The sequence below is a fragment of the Macaca fascicularis genome, chromosome 8, assembly GCF_037993035.2.
Source record: "Macaca fascicularis isolate 582-1 chromosome 8, T2T-MFA8v1.1".
Classification (NCBI taxonomy): Eukaryota; Metazoa; Chordata; class Mammalia; order Primates; family Cercopithecidae; genus Macaca; species Macaca fascicularis.
In genome coordinates this window covers 14,770,348-14,790,228 of record NC_088382.1, presented here as the reverse complement: position 1 = coordinate 14,790,228, position 19,881 = coordinate 14,770,348, and the positions used below count along the sequence as shown (strand labels likewise).

At 52.9% G+C, this 19,881-nt stretch overlaps 1 protein-coding gene across 11 annotated transcripts in view; it reads right to left on the bottom strand.

Moving 5' to 3' along the window:
- Positions 1 to 347: 347 nt before the first annotated feature.
- LOC135964653 (uncharacterized) overlaps positions 348 to 19,881 on the bottom strand; it is a 37,189-nt gene continuing 17,655 nt past the window's right edge. For 5 of the 11 annotated variants that reach the window (XM_074000300.1, XM_074000298.1, XM_074000297.1 and 2 more), the window contains exons 2-6: positions 10,047 to 10,227; positions 8,721 to 8,870; positions 5,488 to 5,610; positions 3,467 to 3,663; positions 348 to 734 (exon numbers count right to left, since the gene is read on the bottom strand). In XM_074000300.1, the coding sequence (XP_073856401.1) occupies positions 3,489 to 3,663; positions 5,488 to 5,610; positions 8,721 to 8,870; positions 10,047 to 10,180 (582 nt within the window). In that variant the 5' untranslated portion in view covers positions 10,181 to 10,227 and the 3' untranslated portion in view covers positions 348 to 734; positions 3,467 to 3,488. Of the gene's footprint in view, positions 735 to 3,466; positions 3,664 to 4,624; positions 4,782 to 5,487; positions 5,611 to 8,720; positions 8,871 to 10,046; positions 11,272 to 16,043; positions 17,020 to 19,881 lie in introns of those variants that run through there. The other 6 variants (XR_012417074.1, XR_012417069.1, XR_012417072.1 and 3 more) reach the window with 6 other exon arrangements.

Here is a 19,881-nt window from a genome sequence, read left to right as displayed (position 1 = left end):
GGTGGGCCAGACACCTAACCTCTCTGTGCCTCTATTTCTTCAATGGCAAACAGGGACACTAGCAGCCCCCACATCTGGGCACAGTGGCCTGAAGGTTAAAGTCAACGGCGGCACGAGACCTACAGCAAAAGCTCTGAGCAGGGAGGGCAGGGAGCTGCCCAGAGAGTTCCACCACCATCTCCCCTCTGGCCACCGAGGAAACCGAGGTTCATGGTGACCTGGCCCAGGTCTGTTGGACTCATGGTCCTTCTCATCCCCAAGATCAGAGGGCTGCCACCAGGGAAGGAGCTGGCCCCTAGACACAGCCCAGGAAGCACACAGGGAAGGATGCCCTGGGGACTTCGGTATGTTATTGCAAAGAAAAATTTATTGCTATTTGAACCCTGCTTTCATGCCCCATTTCCCAGAAAATGAGCCACGGGAGACACCAGGAGAGGGAGGAGACCGTCCTCCTTGCACAAAACCCACACCCTCGGATGCCGTCCTCAGTGAGGGTGGCTGGGGGCCAACCAGGGGGCCCACCCGCAGAGTGGCAGAGGAGGCAGGTTGACCCTGCGGACGTTGAGCTCTGTGGCAAAGGTCCTGGCCTTCTGGTAGAAGAGGAGCGACTTCTCACGGTCCGGGAGGAAGTTGTGGGAGACGGTGGCCGGCCGCGTGTAGATCTTCAGCTGTGCCTTCTTGTTGCCCAGGTCCACGGCGGCTGCCAGTGCCAGCTGGTAGTACTCAAACGGGTCCTGAAGGGGACAGGTCATGCTCAGCAAAAGGGAGACTCGGAGCCCGTCTTCCCAGAGGCCGTTCCTGTCTCCAGGTCATTCCACGTGTCCAGCCAATGCTGGCTCACCCCATGAGCCCCGAAACCTGTTACACTGCTGTGGTCTCAGCTGCAGGAAGTGGGGATGACCCTGACACCACTGGAAGCCTTCCTGACTGCCCCTACGCCCCACTCACCCCAACCGTCCTGCCCCAGTGCCACCCTCTCCGCAGGCAGTGGCTGCTTTCCCCATGGGCTGAGGTCAGGGCAGATCCTGCCTGCTCTGAGAGTTCCATGCAGGACCCGTGGCTCCGAGCCACAGCAGGGGCACAGCGTTGAGTGACCCAGGCTCCCCTCTGGCCCCTGTCCATGCTGACCATTTCCAGGCCCTCCACGGGACAGGCCAGGTACAAAACCATCTCACAGGTGTCCTCTCTGGCAATGTTCCCTGAAATATTGACGGAGTGTGACGCCCCAGACATCCAGTCCCATTTTCAATGCATCTTTGGCCCAAACTCACCATCCCTGGGTTGGGATGCCGCCTCCCAGACCTCCTCCTTCACCCTCCCATCCCCCACCCGGCTTCTCCCCAGGCGCCTCCTCCACATGGGGGTCACCCAAGGAACCTCTCTGAGACCTATGCCTGGCCTGTCCCTCTTTACCATCTCAAGATGGCTCCCAGGGTCAAGGACAAAGTCCAAGATGCAGCAAGTCCATTCCCCCACTGCCCCGCCCCACACACGGAGCAGGGGCGTGAGAAGGCCCCGAGTCACCGCCACTGCTCATCCAACGCCCCCGGCCCAGCCGAACACTGGACTCTGTGCTGGGTGCGTGGCTGAGCCTAACGTCCTTGCTCCCAGTCTGAGGGACCTGGGAGTAAACACTGACCACACAGGGTGGCCCAGGCTGTGGCAGAGGGAAGCCCAGGAGCCTGTGGGGGGCCCAGGAGGCCCCAGACTCAGCCGGGGGTGGAAGGCAAAGGCTTCCTGAAGGGGTGGGGGCAACCCAACTAAACAGGAAGGAGCCAGCCAATGCATATGTCTCTGCATGTGCCTGTGCGTGTGCTTGTGCGTTTGTGTGCCTGTGTGCATGCCTGTGTGTGCGTGTGCCTGTGCCCGTGTGCATTTGCGTGTGCATTTCCATGTGCCTGTAGTGTGTGCAACAGCTAGTGAGTGGCAGGCTGAGCCAGGACACACCTAATCTTCCCTATTCCAGGGCTCACTCTCACGTGTACACTAAAGGCGACCCCATTTTAGAGGCAATCGGCAAAGATGCCCATTTACCCCTGCCTCTCTGCCAGCCTTCCAGGCCCCATGCAGCCCGGAGTTTTCTCCTACTCCTCTGGGCCCTGGGTCCAGAGCCTCCTATACAAGGAGGAGGGTGTAGCCTTGGAAAGACAGCCGCCCTTAGGGAATTCCAAGGGGACCTCCCTGTGGGAAGCTGGCCTGCACTGACAGCATAGTCACGATGAGGCCCAGAGGGCTGTGCATGGGAAGGAGGTGAAGGAGGCCTCTGCCCCTCAACCCCAACCGTGGACTTTGGCCTCTCAGGTACTACTTGGCCCTTTCCTTCCTCCTGGGCAGGCGGAGTGGGCGGCAGCCTTGACCAAGAGAGATAAAGGCCTCTTCTGGGAGGCCCGTCCCCCTGGGTCCCAGGCGAGCCCCTGAGTGGTGAGCAGCGTCCCTCTGGGTCTGACACTTGGCACCTCCCTGTCTGGCTGGGACTTGGGAGGCCACAGGGACCACTTCTGACCACCAGGTGTCGCCAGCACTGGGCGGGGGCCTCCCGGGCAGCCCCAGGCCTGCGGGTGGGGGATACGGGGCGAGGTCGTAGGGCTGCCCCAGATCCTCATGTTGTTCTAAGGACCCCAAGATCTCGGCCCCTGGACTGGAGTGCCCTGGCCCCTCAGCCCATAAGGAGCACTGATGCGGTGCCGGTGCGATGCTGAGGAGGGGCGGTGCCTGCTGGGCAGAGGGGTGGAGACACGCCAGGTCTGAACCTGACAGTCCCAGCTCTCCACCCCTGCAGGGCTGGGGGCAGAGGGAGCACAGCACCTCCGCTCCAGACAGACCCGACCCAGCAAGGCCTCAGCCTGGCTGGCTGGGGCCCCGCCCCACTGCACCTGCCCTGAGCTGGGGTTTCCCTGTCTGTGAACCCGATGGTAAGACACTGGTCCCACCCCACCCTTCCTGGGTGATGTGAAGGTTCAAGGTGTCTCGGGACTCCAGGAAGGAGTTGCTCAGTACAGGCTGGCACCCTGGGCAGGCTTCCTAGAGGAGGCGTCAGGATTTGGGTTGGATCTTGCAACGTGGATTCAATGTCAGGATGATGTGGTCCTCCGAAATGTCCTTCTCCTGACCCTGTTTTCTTTGTTAAATGCAACTTGACACTTGACTGTCAAGACTCAGTTTTGGTGTCACCTCCTCCAGGAGGGTCCCCCTGACTACAATCCGCCTTCTTTACCCAGGGGCCACCATTGCCCACTCATGTGTCAGCCTCCCTGGCTGAGACTGAGTTCTTGAGGGTGGGGCCTGGCCAGCTTGGGAGCTGGGTTGTATCTGCTAACATTGCCGGTTCCTCCAGCCGCATGCAGAGCTCCAGGGAGGCCACTGGGCCATTCCTAAGGTAGGCTGGAACCCAGGCCTCTGAGGTCTGGGTGGAGATCCCACTCCAAGGGGGCCGGGAACACCCCGAGCCCTGCCCTTCCCCACCCACCTTCAGGTCATAGAAGATGATGTCACCGAGCACCAGGTACACCTTCACGTAGTAGAGGGTCTCCTCGTCGAACTCCAGTGGCGAGTTGCAGAGCTACAGGGCCTTGAGGTAGAAGTGCTCCGCCAGCTTGCCCTGGCCCAGCTGATGGTGCAGGGTGGCCAGGCGGTGGTAGGCCACGTGCTCGTTCAGCCCGTCCCCTGGGGTGCAAGCCAAAGGGGCAGGTGTGAGGAAGTGGCTCCCTGGGGCAGGGAGGGCACAGGCCCCTCAGGAGCAGGTATGCAGACCCCGGGCAGCACCTGGCTTGCCTCCAGGCACCTGCAGTCACCTGGGCAGCTCTGGCCAGTCCCTTCCAGGTTCCCAGACTCACTTTCCCATCTGCAAAGCAGAACTAATAAGGCCTGCCCCTGTCTACTGTGAGGCTTTGGCAAAGTCGGACTTGGATGGCCCAGCTCTGTGCCTACACATAGCCACCTGCCTTTGCTCACTGGTTTTAACCAGGGGAGCCCAAAAGCCATGCAGTCCAGGTGCTCCCGGGTACCCCGGCTCCAGGCAACCCACAGACGTGACATCCGACTCCTCCTGCGTGTGTCACAATCAGAGCCCCCTACTTTGGGGAGTCAGCTGCACACCTACTGTGTACTGGGCCACGGGGCACAAGGTGCTGGGGCATGCGGCCTGCCTAGGGTTCCCTGTCTCTGGAGGGGGACAGACGACCCTGGCACAGCACCAGGGGATGCCCGGCCTTAAGGTGCCGACTGCTGGAAGGAGAACTGGGATTTTATCAGCCAGAGAGCCGTGTGGTTGATGAGGTTGGGTAGGGCACAAGAGAAAGGGAATGTGCCACTCAGCCTGGCACATACAGGGACCAACGAGATGCCTGGCATGTCTGGAAGGCAGAGGGCACACTGGGCGGCCCTTGTGGTCAGCAGCGGGAACAGGCAGAGGAAACAGAGCTCAGTCAGGCAGGGAGCTCTGCACTGCGTGAGACACCTCGGGCCGTGCCCCACAGCTAGACGGGGAAGCCAGTTGGGCAGATCTGCCTGCCTGGACAGGAGACCAGGAAAATCCAGCAGCTGTTTCAGCTCCTGCCCTGCAGACCTGGAGGCTGGGCTCTGGCAAAGTGTGGGTCCTGGCAGGGTGGGGGCTCAGGGGACTTACCCAGAGTGATGCTGGGTGCTAGGGCCATGTAGGCAAACTCCAAGCCATCCTGGGGCTTCTCCAGTGTGGCCAGGAGTGCCACCAGCTTGTTGCACAGCTGTAGCTGCAGCTCCGCCTTGCAGTTGCCCGTAGTCACTGCCAGGGCCAGGACCCGGTCCTACCACACAGGCAGGTGGCTCAGGTTTCCCACAGCACCCACCTTGCCCAGTGCCCTCCTCAGAGCTCAAACATGTGCTTGGAGCTTCCCACGCCCCAGCTACCCTTGCACCTCCACACAGCTCTGTGCTTTGGGATAACACACAGTTCAGACACCCAAGTTGGGGGCTGAAGAGTCACCTGAGGCCCATCCAGCTACACCCAGCAGCCTCAGACCAGCCTTTCCCACCTGGGCACCAGGGGGTCTGGCTGGGGGGAGCCAGCACTCCTCTCTGCTCTAAAAACACCGCATTTATCTGTGCCCAGGGCTGAGCCACACCGTGAGCTCAGAGGAAGGGAGAAGCCGTCCCACTTCGGGGTGCAAGCAGACCTGGGCCTCCCACTGACATGCTGTGTGTCCTTTGACATGTCCCTGTGCCTCTCTGAGCCTCAGTTTCCTCATCTGGAAGATGGGGACAGAACTTCCAGCTCATGGTTGCTTGAGATCATCAGGTACAAGGGTAGAGCCATTGTCACATCCAGGCCCCAAACGTTTGTCCCGGGCAGGGGCATGGTCAATATCATTCCCGGTGAGACCACTTGGAAACTAAGCATGTGCATGGGTGGCCCTGCCTCCAGGTGGGAGGCCTCTGCCCTGCCACACCTGTGCCTCAGCCCTCCAGGTGCTCCCCTGAGGCCCACCCACATCAGCCCACAGGCCAACTCACCCGGTAGAAGGACACGGCTTTCTCCCGCTCCCAGGCCCCATTGAAGAAGATGTCTCCAGCTGCCTCAAACAGCTCCAGCCCCAGGCTGGGGTCGCCTGTGTACAGGACCACATTCTGTGCCACCTGAAAGGAGACAGAAGTTCCCTCAAGACCCACACCTGGCGAGGTGGCCACGCCCACCTTTGCAAGCCTCCTTCCTCTCACACACTACAGGTACACCTGAGCATTTTTCAGGCTCTGTGCATTAGGGATGCCCCCACCACTGGCGTGAGGACAATGAACTGATGCACCTGAGTGCCAGGAGGTGACTGAGCAGCTGCAGCCCAGGAGCCCGACACCCGTGAATCCTACCACCAGGGCTAGGCCTAGCCCACTCCGCCTGTACTCAAACCAGTCTCCGTGGCCCCCAGATAGCTGGGACCCCATCCCCTGGCTCCTTTCTGGGTTGCCACATCCCTGCCACATCAACAGTGTTTGTGGGTGGGCCTGGTCCCCTCTTGGCCATGAGCTCTTGATCCCTCTCCTCAGCTCAAGGAGGTATATAGCAGGTGCTCAATCACGAAAGCTTCACCAGGCTGGTGAGCTTCACAATTTGTTCCAGATCACACTGTGTTTGGGAAAGCCGCTGAAAACAGCCACTATGATAGATTCATTTTGTAAGGAGATGTGCCACGTGTCGCTTGGAGCAAGTTCTTCTGTGTGTTAACTGAGTGGTCACATTATTTGAGCATGTGCTGTACACCAGCAGGTGCTGGGCACTGTGAGGGGCCGCGCCTCTGCCCTCAGGGAGAAGATGCTGGCCACTGGGGGAGGATGTGCAGGAACCAGTTGGAGGGAGGGAAAAGGCACACAACAGGTGCTCAGCAGTGGCTTAGGAATGAGTGGATGGATGGATGAATGGATGAGGAGATGTAGACACATGGATGGATAGATGGGTGTGTGGATAGATTAATTTTGGGATGGATGGATGGGTGGATGGATGGATGGATGGATGGATGAATGGATGGACGGACGGATGGGTGGATGGACGGACGGATGGGTGGATGGACGGACGGATGGGTGGATGGATGGATGGATGGATGGGTGGGTGGGTGGAATGATGTATGTATGTCTGCATGTATGTATGGGTGGGTAGATAATGTATGGATGGGTGGAGGGTAGATGATGTATGTGCATATTGATGGCTAGATGGTGGATAGACGAATGTATGGATAAACCAATGGACAGATAGATGAATGGAGGGATGGAGTAATAGGTAGAGTAGTGGGTGGATGGATGAATGATGGATGGATGGACGAACAGTGAATGGATGGATGGGAGAAAGGATGGATGATGGAAGGATGGATGATGGATGGATGGATGAATGAATGGGTGGATGGATGATGGATGGATGGAAGGATGAACAGGTGGATGGATGGATGATGGAAGCATGGATGGATAATGGAAGCATGGTTGGATGATGGATGGATGGATGAATGGATAAATGGATATGTGGATGGATGATGGATGGATGGAAGGATAAACAGGTGAATGGATGGATGATGGAAGGATGAATGGACGGATGGATGGATGAACAGGTGAATGGATGGATAGACGGGTGAATGGATGGATAAAAGGATGGAAGAATGATGGATGGATGAATGGACAGATGGATGAATGGACAGATAGACGGATGATGGATGGATGGATGATGGATGGATGGATGGATGGATGGATGGATGGATGATGGATGGATGGAAGGATGAACAGATGAATGGATGGATGATGGAAGGATGGATGGATGAATGGATAAATGGATAGATGGATGAATGATGGATGGATGGAAGGATGAACAGGAGGTGAGTGTGATGGATGGATGAATGATGGATGGATGAATGGTGGATGGATGGAAGGATGAACAGTTGGACGGATGGAAGGATGAACAGGTGGATGGATGAAAGGATGAACAAGTCGATGGATGGAAGGATGGAAGGATGAACAGGTGAATGGATGGTTGATGGAAGGATGAATGGACGGATGGATGGATCAACAGGTGAATGGATGGATAGACGGGTGAATGGATGGATGATGAATGGATGGATGATATAAGAATGGATGATAAAAGGATGGATGATATAAGAATGGATGGATGAATGGACAGATGGATGGATGATGGCTGGATGGATGATGGATGGATGAATGGATAAATGGATGGATGGATGGATGATGGATGGATGGAAGAATGAACAGGTGAATGGATGGATGATGGAAGGATGGATGATGGAAAGATGGATGGATGATGGAAGGATGGATGGATGAATGGACGAACAGGTGGATGGATGGTGGCTGAATGAATGGATGATAAAAGAATGGATGAATGATGGATGGATGGATGGATGGATGGATGGATGGATGGATGATGGATGGATGAATGGAAGAAAGAACAGGTGAATGGAAGGATGAACAGGTGAATGGATGGATGAACAGGTGAATGGATGGATGCTAGAAGGACGGACGGATGGATGGATGGAAGGATGAGCAGGCGAGTGGATGAATGACGGAAGGATGGATGGATGATAGATGGATGGATGGATGATGGATGAATGGATGGATGGAAGAATGAACAGGTGAATGGATGATGGAAGGATGGAAGAATGGATGGAGGGATGGATGGATAGGTGAATGGACGGATCATGGATGTATGGAAGATGGTTGGATGGATACTGGAAAGATGGATGGAAGGATGGATAGAAGGATGGTCGAACAGGTGAATGGATGGACGAAGAGGTGAACAGAAGAATGATGGATGGATGGATGGATGGATAGAAGGATGAACAGTTGGATGGATGATGGAAAGATAGATGGAAGGATGGATGGATGGACGAACAGGTGAATGGATGGACGAATAGGTGAATGGGTGGATGGACAAGTGAATGGATGGATGATAAAAGGATGGATGGATGATAGATGGATGGAGGGATGGATGATGGATGGATGGATGGATGGATGGATGCTTGGAAAGACGAACAGGTGAATGGATGGATGATGGAAGGATGGAAGGATGGAAGGATGGATGGATGGAAGGACCCACAGGTGTATGGGAAGACGACGGAAGAATGGATGGATGGATGGATGGATGGATGATGGATGTATAGATGGAAGGATGAGCAGGTAAATAGATGATGGAAGGATGAATGGATGGGTGGATGGAGAGTCAACAACACAGGGGTCCTCCTGCATCCCTTGCCACTCACCTGGATGTACAGGTCCACCAGCTCGCTCTGCCGCAGGATGTAATAGATCTTCCCTGCTTGCAGCCAGGCATGCGCCTCCTTCTCTTCCTTCTGAAGGTCAATGAAAATCCCCAGACTTCCTTGGTGTAGTCCAGAGTGGATTTGCAGGCCCTGGAATCAGACACAGGTGTCAGAACAAGGGTTCTCATCCTCCTGGAACCAGTCTGCCTCCTCCCGTGGGTCTGGTGACAGATGAATCTAGAATGTGCGGACTGGGAACGGCCCTCTTGTGTGTGCAGTGTTCTGCTCTTCCCAGGCTGCTGGGAGGGCCAGGGTGAACACACATGGCATGGAAAAGATGAAGGACATCCTTCAGAGGGAATCGAGCATCATGCTGCCCTGTGGCAGGAGGAGTGTGCTAGTCCATCTCCCCTGCCTCCCAGACATGACCTGTGTCTTCTCCAGACGCACCAGGAGCCGTTAGTGTTCAGAGGCTATCTGGGCCGATGGTTCTCAAGGTGTGCAGGCATCACAGTCACCTGGAGGCCAGTCCTTATAGCTTGCTGGCCCTGCCCACAGAGCTTCCGGCTCCACAGGCCTGGGGCAGGCCATAGAACTCCCACTTGCCACAAGCTCCTAGGTGACATGGATGCTGTTCTACTGGTCCAGGGACTACACTTTGAGAAGCATGGCTCTAGCACACTGGCCCATTTTCCTTCTGTGAACCTGAGACCAAGACTGGAGGCAGTCTCCCGGGTCCCCATGGAATCTGGCTCCTTCCCTGCCCTCTCAGTAAGTCTGACACTCGAGGGGGTGTGACTGCAGCAATGTCACTGGGCCCTGTGGGTGGGGTGGCCAGGGCCATGGTTACCCCACCAGGTCAGGATGCTTGGGGGAAGCCGAGTAGGCCACATATGGGACGTGAGACCTTGAAACCCTGTCCCAGGGAAGCAGGTGACACAACTGGCTCTGTCTTCTGTGGGAGAGAAGCCACAGGTGGCTGCTGTGGTCACATTTAAGGGGACAGATGAAGGCCAGGAGTGAAGATTCAGGGCAGGCAGAGGTCAGAGGACAAAAGCCATCATAGTAGGAAGAACAGCCCAGAGTGCACGTACTGCCTCTGCTGGGGTTGAGATGACCTTTGACCCAACAAGGGAGGCTCAAGCTGGGACTCACGGGCCAGCAGCAGCCCTGGGACGACCCCAGGCCCACCAGCTCAAAACATCTGATGCCAAGGAACCAAATGATCAAAAGGAGAGGGGTTGCTGGTGTCCTGGGCCAGCTTCCCTTTGCCCCCCTCCCTGCCCTGCCCACCCCCACCTCCACCACTGCAAAGCCAGCCCTTACCGCTTGGTGCCCAGGGACAGGTAGAGTTGACTGATGGTCTCCAGGAGCTGCCCCTCCAGCACCTTGCCGGCCACCTTGCGGGCCAGGGAGAGCTGGAACTCATGGTAGATGACACACTGGGCCTCGGTGGGCATGACGGTGCTGTAGAAGTAGCACAGCCGGTGGACGGCCCGCAACTGGCCTGGGCAGAAGACAAAATGGAAGACGTTAGTCTCCCAGCATCGAAGCGAGGCTGGCTGGGCTCGGAGGCCCCTGCGCCGTGCTTGCCTCTTTCACACCTCTGTGAGCCTGGGCCCCATAGGCGGGGAGACTGAGCGCAGACAGGCCATGCACCCGTGCCAGGGCAGACGCCGAGCACACAGTCACATGGGCACACCTTGGTGCAGAGGCTCATGGTAGAGGCCAGCCTTCTTTACAACTCCCAGGGCCGAGGTCCTGGCCAGGCTCGGCCCCTGCACCAGGCCATCTATTTCTGCTTCACAAAGCCCCTCAGGCCAGGACCAGGGCTGCCTTCAGCCTGAGCTGATGAGGCCAGGGGCACAAGTAGCCCCTGTCGCCGATGGAACGCTGAGAGAGCAAAGCCAAGCGTCATGTCTGCCACACATGGCATCATGTTGGGGGAATGGGGTTCAAAGCCGGGCCCTGGTGTTCCCACACATGCTTCTCTCATGCAACCAGGCTCCCAAGCCACATGCTCACTGGCCTCTCCCAAAGCCAGGGCGCTGGGAACGGTGGAAAGTTTCTGATTTTCTAGTGCCAGAAACATTCCGGAGATTAACACAGGAAACCAGGTACGCCAAATGGACATCTGTTACACACGCCACCCAACAACAGCTGAATACACAGTCCTCTCGAGCACCCAGGGGACATTCCCCATGACAGACCATGTGCCAGGCCACAAAATGAGCCACAGTGAATGGAGAAGGACTGAGACCGAAGCAGAGGTGTTCTTCAGCTGTACTGGCACGAAACTGGAAATCAACAGTGAAGGAAATGTGAGAAATTCAAAAATATGTGGAAATTACACACTCCTAAACAACCAGTGAGTCAAAGAGACCATCAGGGAAACTGAAAACTAATTTGAGAAGAATGCAAACAAATGCACAGCCCGGGACAGCGCAGTGGTTCACGCCTGTCATCCCAGCACTGTGGGAGGCCGAGGTGGGAGGATCGCTTGAGTCCAGGAGTTTGAGATCAGCCTGGGAAACATGGTGAAATCCCGTCTCTATAAAAAAATAAAATATAAAAATTAGCCGGGTGCAGTGGTGCACGTCTGTAATACTAGCTACTTGGGAGGCTGAAGCATGAGAATGGCTTGTACCTGGGTAGAAGTTGCAGTGAGCCAAGATTGCACCACTGCATCCCACCCTGGGCATTAGAGCAAAATTCTGCCTTTTAAAAAAAAAAATAGCACAGTGTATCAAAAATTCCAAGATGCAGCTAAGGCAGTGCTGAAAGGGAAATTTATAACTGTAAATGTCTACATTCAAAGAAAGAAGAAAAATCTCAAATCAAAAACCTAACCTTCCACCTTGAGAAACTAGAAAAAGAATGAACTAAACCCAAAGCAAATAAAAGGAAGAAAATAATAAACATGAGAGTGGAAATGGGAAGTAAAAATACAGAGAATGGAAAAACAAAAGAGATAATCAACAGAACCAAAAGTGAGTTTACTGAAAAAAATAACAAAATTAACAAATCTTTCACCAGACTGACCAAGAAAAGAAAGATGGGACACAAATGACTAAAATCAGAGACTGAGCTCCATGGCTCACGCCTGTCATCCCAGAGCTTTGTGAGGCCGAGGTGGAAGGATCGCTGAGGCCAGCATTCAAGACCAGCCTGGGGGAACATGATGAGACCCCATCTCTAATAAAAAGAAATAAATAAAAAATTAAAAACCCAAGTTTCTCAAATCAGAAATGAAAGAGGAAACATTATTGCCGACCTGACAGAAATAAAAGGATTCCATGAAAACACTACGAACAATTGTACACCAACAAATCAGACCATCTAGACACAACAGCCAAGCTCCTAGAAGGACACAAACTACCAAAAGTGACTCAAAAATGACCCCGAGTAAGCATGTGGGGTAGCAGCCCCGCCCTCGGTCTCCTCGACCGTTCAGCGCGGGGTGGGGAGACAGGAAAGCATGATCCCCGTTCCCTGGCCTGCATTTCCAAGTCTGAATCCCCCAGCACCCTGGGGAGGGCCTCCTAGGAGGAGGTGCCACAGGCTATTATGCCACGAGCAACCGGAGGCTGCAGTGGGGGCTGGGGCGCTGGATTCCTGGAGGGTCTCCTTCCAGTCAGAGAATGCCCCTGGGGAAGAAGCCTGGGTCTGAACCGGGGCCCCTTCACACGGTCCTTTCCAAAATCTCATCCCTCCTAGGGCCAGGAGTGGGTGCCAGGCCTGTGCTGGGAAATGGGCAGATTTGGCCACAGCCCCTGGGACTCTGGTCCAGGCCACAGGAGGCATCTCTGAGTGGTCTCACTATGCCATGACAAACCGCTGCAAGGCAGAGGGGACCCACAACAGTATCCCTTGTCTCGGCCATTTCCCTGGACTCAACTTCCTCATCTATCCTCTGCGGCCTAGATTTCAGACAGCCCTGCCCACCTACTGTCTGTCTGTTCACTGCTCAGTCTGCAGTGACTGTTCGATTGCACTCCATGGCTCCCCAGAGCTCTTGGGGAAAAGGCCAAGCCACAGCCTGAGGCCCCAGGCCCTGCTTAGCTCTCCAGAAGAGCTTCTCACCATCCAGCACCCAAACCACCCACTCCTAACTCTGCACCTCCCTGCATAAGCCCTGCTCACTCACCCCCGCTCACACCCCACTTATCCCCGCTCACACTTCCGCTCACTCACCCCAATCACACCTCCGCTCACTCACCCCCAGTCATCCCCGCTCACGCTCCCACTCACTCACCCCATCACACCTCCACTCACTCACCCCCACCCACTCATCTCCATTCACACTCCCGCTTACTCACCCCCACTCACACCACCACACCCCACTCATCCTCGCTCACACTCCTGCTCACTCACCCCCATCACACCTCTGCTCACTCACCCCCACTCACTCATCCCTGCTCACTCACCCCAATCACACTTCCGCTCACTCACTACCACTCACTCATCCCCGCTCTCTCTCCCGTTCACTCACCCCCACTCACCCACCCCCACTCAATCACCCCCGCTCACACCCCCTTCATCCCCGCTCACTCATCCCCACTCGCTCACCCCTGCTCACACCCCACTCATACCCGCTCACACTCCCACTCACTCACCCCAATCACACCTCCGCTCCCTCACCCCCACTCACTCACCACCACTCACCCACACTCGCTCATCCCTGGTCCTTCACACAGGCTACACCACCAGCCCCTCCCCCACCACCTATTACTTGACTAAATCCTCTCAACCCTCTGGTCCCAGACTAAAGAGGCTTCCCTAACCCGGGGCCAAGTGCTGCCCCGCCATCACACCACTTACCCTTTTGTGGCTTCTCTGGCCTAAAGCTCACATTCCCACGCTCAGTCCCTGCCACCCGAGGACCCCACAAGCCCCATTTGTGGGTGGGGCCTGGCACACAGTGCACAACGAGCTGCTTTTGCATGAACTGCTCTGCGGCTTTGGGCAATCACCCGCCCCGTGTCCTCTGTGAAGTGGGATGACAGGTGCGCAGCCTGCCAACATACCAAGCAGATAACACGGGCACAAGAACCGGCGTTCACGGCCTGGCTCATGGAGGGGCCCCAAGTCCCAGCTCAGCAGAGCCTGCCTTGATCCCAGGGTTATGGCTAGGGATTCCCAGCACGCAGGACTTTCCGTGCTCAAGGCAGCATGGTCCCTGGGCAAACTGGGAAGAGCTGGCTGCCCCAGTAGGGCAGACAGCCTAGCCCTGTGTGGGAACCGCCTGTCTCCAGGGCGCTTGCCAACATCTGCTGCTGGCCATGACTCAGCACTTTCAATGGTGGAAAAACCACCACTTGTTTCTGAATCACAAACCCCAGGTGTGCCCTGACCTGAGTGGCCCCGGAAGGAGCACATGAGGAACCGGGGCACTCACTCTCCACATGGCCCATCCCCACAGTGACCAGAAGGGCCCACTCATAGTAGCCCTTGCCCTGCTGGGCCGGACCCTGGTGGGTGCAGAGGTGGCCCAGCTGCAGGAGCACGTGGTGAAGTCCCGGCCACACTCCCTGCAGGACAGCCTCGATAACAGCCGTACGGCCTCCAGGAGGTAGTGCTGGGCCATGCTGCTGGCACCCGCGTGCAGGCACAGGGTCCCGAAGTTGGCCAGCACCACTGCCTGGTTCCTCCGCTGGCCCAGGTCCTGAGCTGCCCGCAGGGTGTGGTAGTAGCCCTAGGCTGCCTGTCTCGTCCGGCCCAGCAGGGCAAGGGCTACTATGCCTTCAGAGCCACGTCTCTCTCTTGTCATCTAACCCATTTAAACTCTCCTTTCAAACTCTATGCCAGACCTAACCACTTCTCACCTTTCTCATCATTTCCAACCAGGTCCAGCCCTCATCATAGCGCTCTGGGTTACTGCAAAAGCCTCCAAAATCGCCAGGCACAGTGGCTCATGCTTGTAATCCCAGTACTTTGGTAGGCCAAGGTGGGTGGATCATCAGAGGTCAGGAGTTCAAGACCAGCCTGGCCAACATGGTGAAACCCCTTTACTAAAAATACAAAAAATTAGCCAAGCATGGTGGTGGGTGCCTGTAATCTCAGCTATTCAGGAGGCTGAAACAGGAGAATCACTTGAACTCAGAAGGCAGAGGTTACAGTGAGCCGATATCGTGCCATTGCACTCCAGGCTGGGTGACAAGAGCGAAACTCCATCTCAGAATGTTAAAAAAAAAAAAAAGCCTCCCAACCCACGTCTCTCCTTCCACCTTTCACCCTGCCCTGCATTCTACCTTCCACTCTCAAACATTTCAGAAAAAAAAAAATTATATCCACAGAGAGAGAAAGAGAAAGTAGAAATGGGGTGAAATGTTTGGGGAATCTGAGGGAAGAGTATATGGGAATTCTCTGTACTATTTTTTCAACTTTTCCATAAGTCTGGAGTATTTTGAATTCAAGAGTTAAACAAAGAAAAAACAAAAACAAAAACAAAACTAAAACACTGTCTCCCTTTGTGAACCCATCCTGTCTTTCCCCTGGCAACTGAAGGACGCTCTCAACTAACACATCTATTTTTTCATGAACACTAAAAGAACCCTTGCCTAGTTTTGACTTTCTGTGCTTGGCAGTAGAAGTGTGTGTGTGTGTGTATTTCATATATATGTGTGTGTGTGTATATATGTGTGTGGTGTGTGTGTGTATATAGAGAGAGGGAGAAATACTTATGTGTTTATATATATAGTATATTTACATTGGTAATGTATATAAATATAAATATATGTGTGTGTGTAGATATATATAGTACATACCCCATAGCCTGTCCTTAACCTGTTTTAAACTTAGTCGGAAAAACACATACGTAAGCAGAGAATTTCAAAACAATATGATGAATATTTTGATCGAGGGATGTGTTGCTATGGAACACGCTGCTAAGACACAAAACCTCCTAGATGGGGCAATGAATGAACGAAGTTTTGCACCTATAGGCACCCCCTCTGATATCACCTCAAACGTTTATAGTTATATGCTTTTGCTTCCCCCAGGACCTCTGTTTCATAAGGGTTAGTCCTAGAGCCCAGCGAGTTCCTACTACAGCTGGCACACATATGCCATTCAAGAAACAGTGGCTGAGTGAATGACAAGTTAAGAACCATTTGTCAGCCAGTGCCCAGTAACATAACATGCACTGGTATGCAAATTATATTTTTGTTGAAAACAAGGGCAGGATCACAAATTATCTTTCCAGAGAAAGCAAACCTCAAAAGCTTCTTTACCCTACTAAAGCACGTTCTAAGAAGCTCCCCTTATATAAAAGAAAACCTCCTCATTCGTTATCAATGGCATGTAAACCTAATAAGCCTTCACCTCTGATGACATCTCTTCCATCCCCAGGGCTAGAGGAAGGAGGTTCTGGAAACCCTGGTAGTTGTGAAGGTGGCTCCCAGCTCTGACAGTCTTGAACCCTGTGGGCGCGGGGGTCACACAGCAGAAGAACAGAGGAAAGCATCATCAGGCTTCGAATATGTTTGAACCAGAGATGGCAAATAGGCTGCAGCCAACTGAAAACACCAGAGATTCATGGTGGCCACCTGAGGGGTTGTGCTCTTAAAAAACAAAAATTAAAATTAAAAACTAAAAAATTAAAAAAGGAAGGGGTCAAGAATCCATCAGGTCTGACTGAGATGTGTATCAGTGACTAACACCCCGTATGGTAAAAGTACTCCGGTGCGCTTTGGGTACTCACAGCTTCAGCAGTATTCAAAGGCGTGTGCTTCCCTAAGACTAAGCCACGGGAATACCCCCCCAGCAACACTGCCAGGAGAAACGTCTCACATGGATTTGGCTAGAAATACAGTTGTCTTTAACAAATTAACACTGAATACATCCTGACTTATTAGAGCCTGTGAGAATGACATTCTCAATGATAACAGTTATCACTACAATCTCCAAACATCTGTGATCCTACAAGGAGGAACTGTGACAGCGCAGGCCACGTGTCCAGACTGCTTCCCAGACTGCCTGTTACAAAATAAAAGAAATGAAATCCCCCCAAAAATGTCTTCACTCACATTTAGCCAGTTGTTCCTTTGTGTGCATCTCTGTGCTAAAATGGCCATTCTTCCCCACAGCCTGAAGTCATACGCTAAAATCAATGAGACTCACATGAAGCCAGAAATGTGCAGATGCCAAGGAAACCAACACAAACGAAATGGGCTGGAGAGTGTGGCCAGGAGGATGGTACTTCCCAGGAAGCAATTACTTCATCTCTGCCCATGAAGCAGGCAGCTGTCACTGTCCCCCAGGCCCACGCCAGCCACTCGAAGTAGGTTCTAACCAAACTACCTCCAACAATCAACATAAATACACCACACAATTGGCTTCTGAAAGGACACCTTGCAACCAACAAGAAACTGTAAGCACAACTTTGAAAAACTGTGCAACTAAAATCCTTGGGAAGGGATCAACACTGCCACATTTTGACTCAAATACTGTTTCGTGGTAGCACTGCAATAATTCACTGAAACAAAAGAATGAATGAGGAATATGTTTATATAGGAATCAGAGGAAGCTTGACTAATCATTTAAAGAAATAGGTCAAGAAACTGCTAGGTTCAGATGCTACCGTGAGACACTGTCAGGGCCTTAGGCAAATTCACTTCTCTTGGTCCTGTTTCTAGGTTCATCAAAAACCAGCTTTGGACTAGGGAATCTGTTGCTTTCCAATGCCTTCCTTCTGCGATTTCAGCCCAGATTTTAGGACTGCTCTCCCACTTGGTATATGAAAGCATTTTCTATGTATAATAGCAAGAGTACATTTCTGTGTTGAATGCAGTTTGGGACCTACTCTATGAGGCAGAATATCATCATGTAATGTTAAGCATGATGACAAGGCGTACTCTAGATAAGGATAACACATAAGACGTGGCCATACACCTGTGCGTGCCTGGCAGGGAGATGGGGAAGTCTCATTTAATGAAGCCGGGGTGCCTGTTGCACCTTAACATCCTCAGTCCACATCAAGTTCACAACGTCCTTCTGACATCCAACCACAGGTATCACATACTTTTCCATACTTTCCACCCAAGATTAAAATATGCAGAGCACCGTGATAAAGACGCCTCCATCCCCAGCATGTGGGCTCTCATTCTGTAGAATTACATACTTTCGGGGCAAAATGGTGACCAGGTTGCAGCGGCAAGCAAGACTGGGCTCCGTGGGGACAGCAGACCCTGCAGCAGCCACCACTCCTGTCGCCACAGTCTGATGCAGCTGCAGAGAAGCTGTGGCTGAGGCCATTCACTTTGTGAGAGAACCGCACAGGAGGGAAAAGCTAGGGAAGGTAGGGAAGAGGGCAATGTCAGGCTTCTGAGCCCAAGCCAAGCCATCGCATCCCCTGTGACTTGCACGTATATGCCCAGATGGCCTGAAGTAACTGATGAATCACACAAGAAGTGCAAATGCCCTGTCCCACCTTAACTGATGACATTCCACCACAAAAGAAGTGAAAATGGCCGGTTCTAGCCTTAAGTGATGATATTATCTTGTGAAATTCCTTTTCCTGGCTAATCCTGGCTCAAAAAGCTCCCACACTGAGCACCTTGTGACCCCCACTCCTGCCCAGAGAACAACCCCCTTTGACTGTAATTTTTTTTACCTACCCAAATCCTATAAAACGGCCCCACCCTTATCTCCCTTCGATGACTCTTTTTCGGACTCAGCCCGCCTGCACCCAGGTGATTAAAATGCTTTATTGCTCACACAAAGCCTATTTGGTGGTCTCTTCACAGGGACGCGCATGACACGCAGGTGCAGAGCCAGGGAAGGATCTGTGATGAGAATAGAAAGGAATGTGCCTCCCTGTACACACGCTCGGATTTTATGACAATGTGCGCAGGAGGCTGAACTGGATGCCTGAGAACATTCCTCCAAGTTCTTTTGCTGATTTTCTAAATATTGGTGTAAAATCTGAACTCAGACAAAAATTTTTTAAATCACTTGACATCTTTGTCTGGTGCTCAGCATCATGTCTACATGATCATCTAGAAAACCAACTACTGTTCTAAGGCTCACATCCTCCTATAAAGTCCTAGGGATTTCACAAGGGAATACACTTCTCATTCACATCAAGAACACACACAACTACCATTAAAGAAACGCTTAATTTGCTTACACAATGTTTTAAACACCCAGATTTGAAATACAATAGAGAAGACAACTTTTTGATAGCTCTGCTTTCCAAATGCGAACTGCCCATGGAGAAAATAACCTGCCGTGATTTCTAACCAGTCAACCACCTGTCTTCCCTGGCTGCAGTAGGAGCAATCTTTCTGAGCTCAGGATGAAAAAGAACCCAGCTGGTTAGGGGACAGAAAATCATCACTTCTCAGGGGGCTTCCCGGGTCCCAAATCCCCATGTGATACATGGAAGTAAAAAACTATCAATGACCAAGCATCTGAACGCTTATCCCACCTCACCATCTGCTTCTCCTGCCATGCAAATTTAAAATTAATAAGCCTGCTATTAGAGAACAGAGTTGGTGCTGCATCTTTCTAAAATTATGGATAATTACCAGCCCACAATGGCTTCTAATCAGATTTGAGTGGTCCTTTAGACAGAAAGCTAAAGTGCCTCAGCCCTAAACTGAGAAGAAAACAGAAACTGAAATGTTCTAGATTTGATTTTTTCCCCCTTGTTCTAAAGTTGCTGTTCCCGAATCTCCTTCTACTGTCTTGTTCATAAAATGTACGAGAAACAGGGAAATTTAAAGACATGATAGAAATGGCCACTTTTTCTAGGTACAAACTTTGTGAACATGATTTTCAGCTGCTGGGCTTTTTCTCCACAAACTGTGAGCCTGGAGTACATTTTCTCCCTCGTGGTTACACATTCAGAGTCAGGGAAAGTGGCTTTAGCAGTAAAGAGGGGAGTGCAGTGAGAAGTGACCGGGCACTGAGAAGGGCAGACAGGGACTCTACCTCAGTGGCCTGCAGCACTCCTGGGCCTCGACCTTTACTTTTCTATCTGTACAAGGGATCTAAAGGCCCGTGATTCTAGAACACGACAGCTCTTCATACATACATACGCAAACATCACACACCTATGTGAAAAGCTGTGACACTTGGCTGATTTCCTGAAGAAGTTGTCTTGTATCATTTCTACTCAAGCACTCCACCTCCTTCCAGACAAGTATCAGAGGATGAT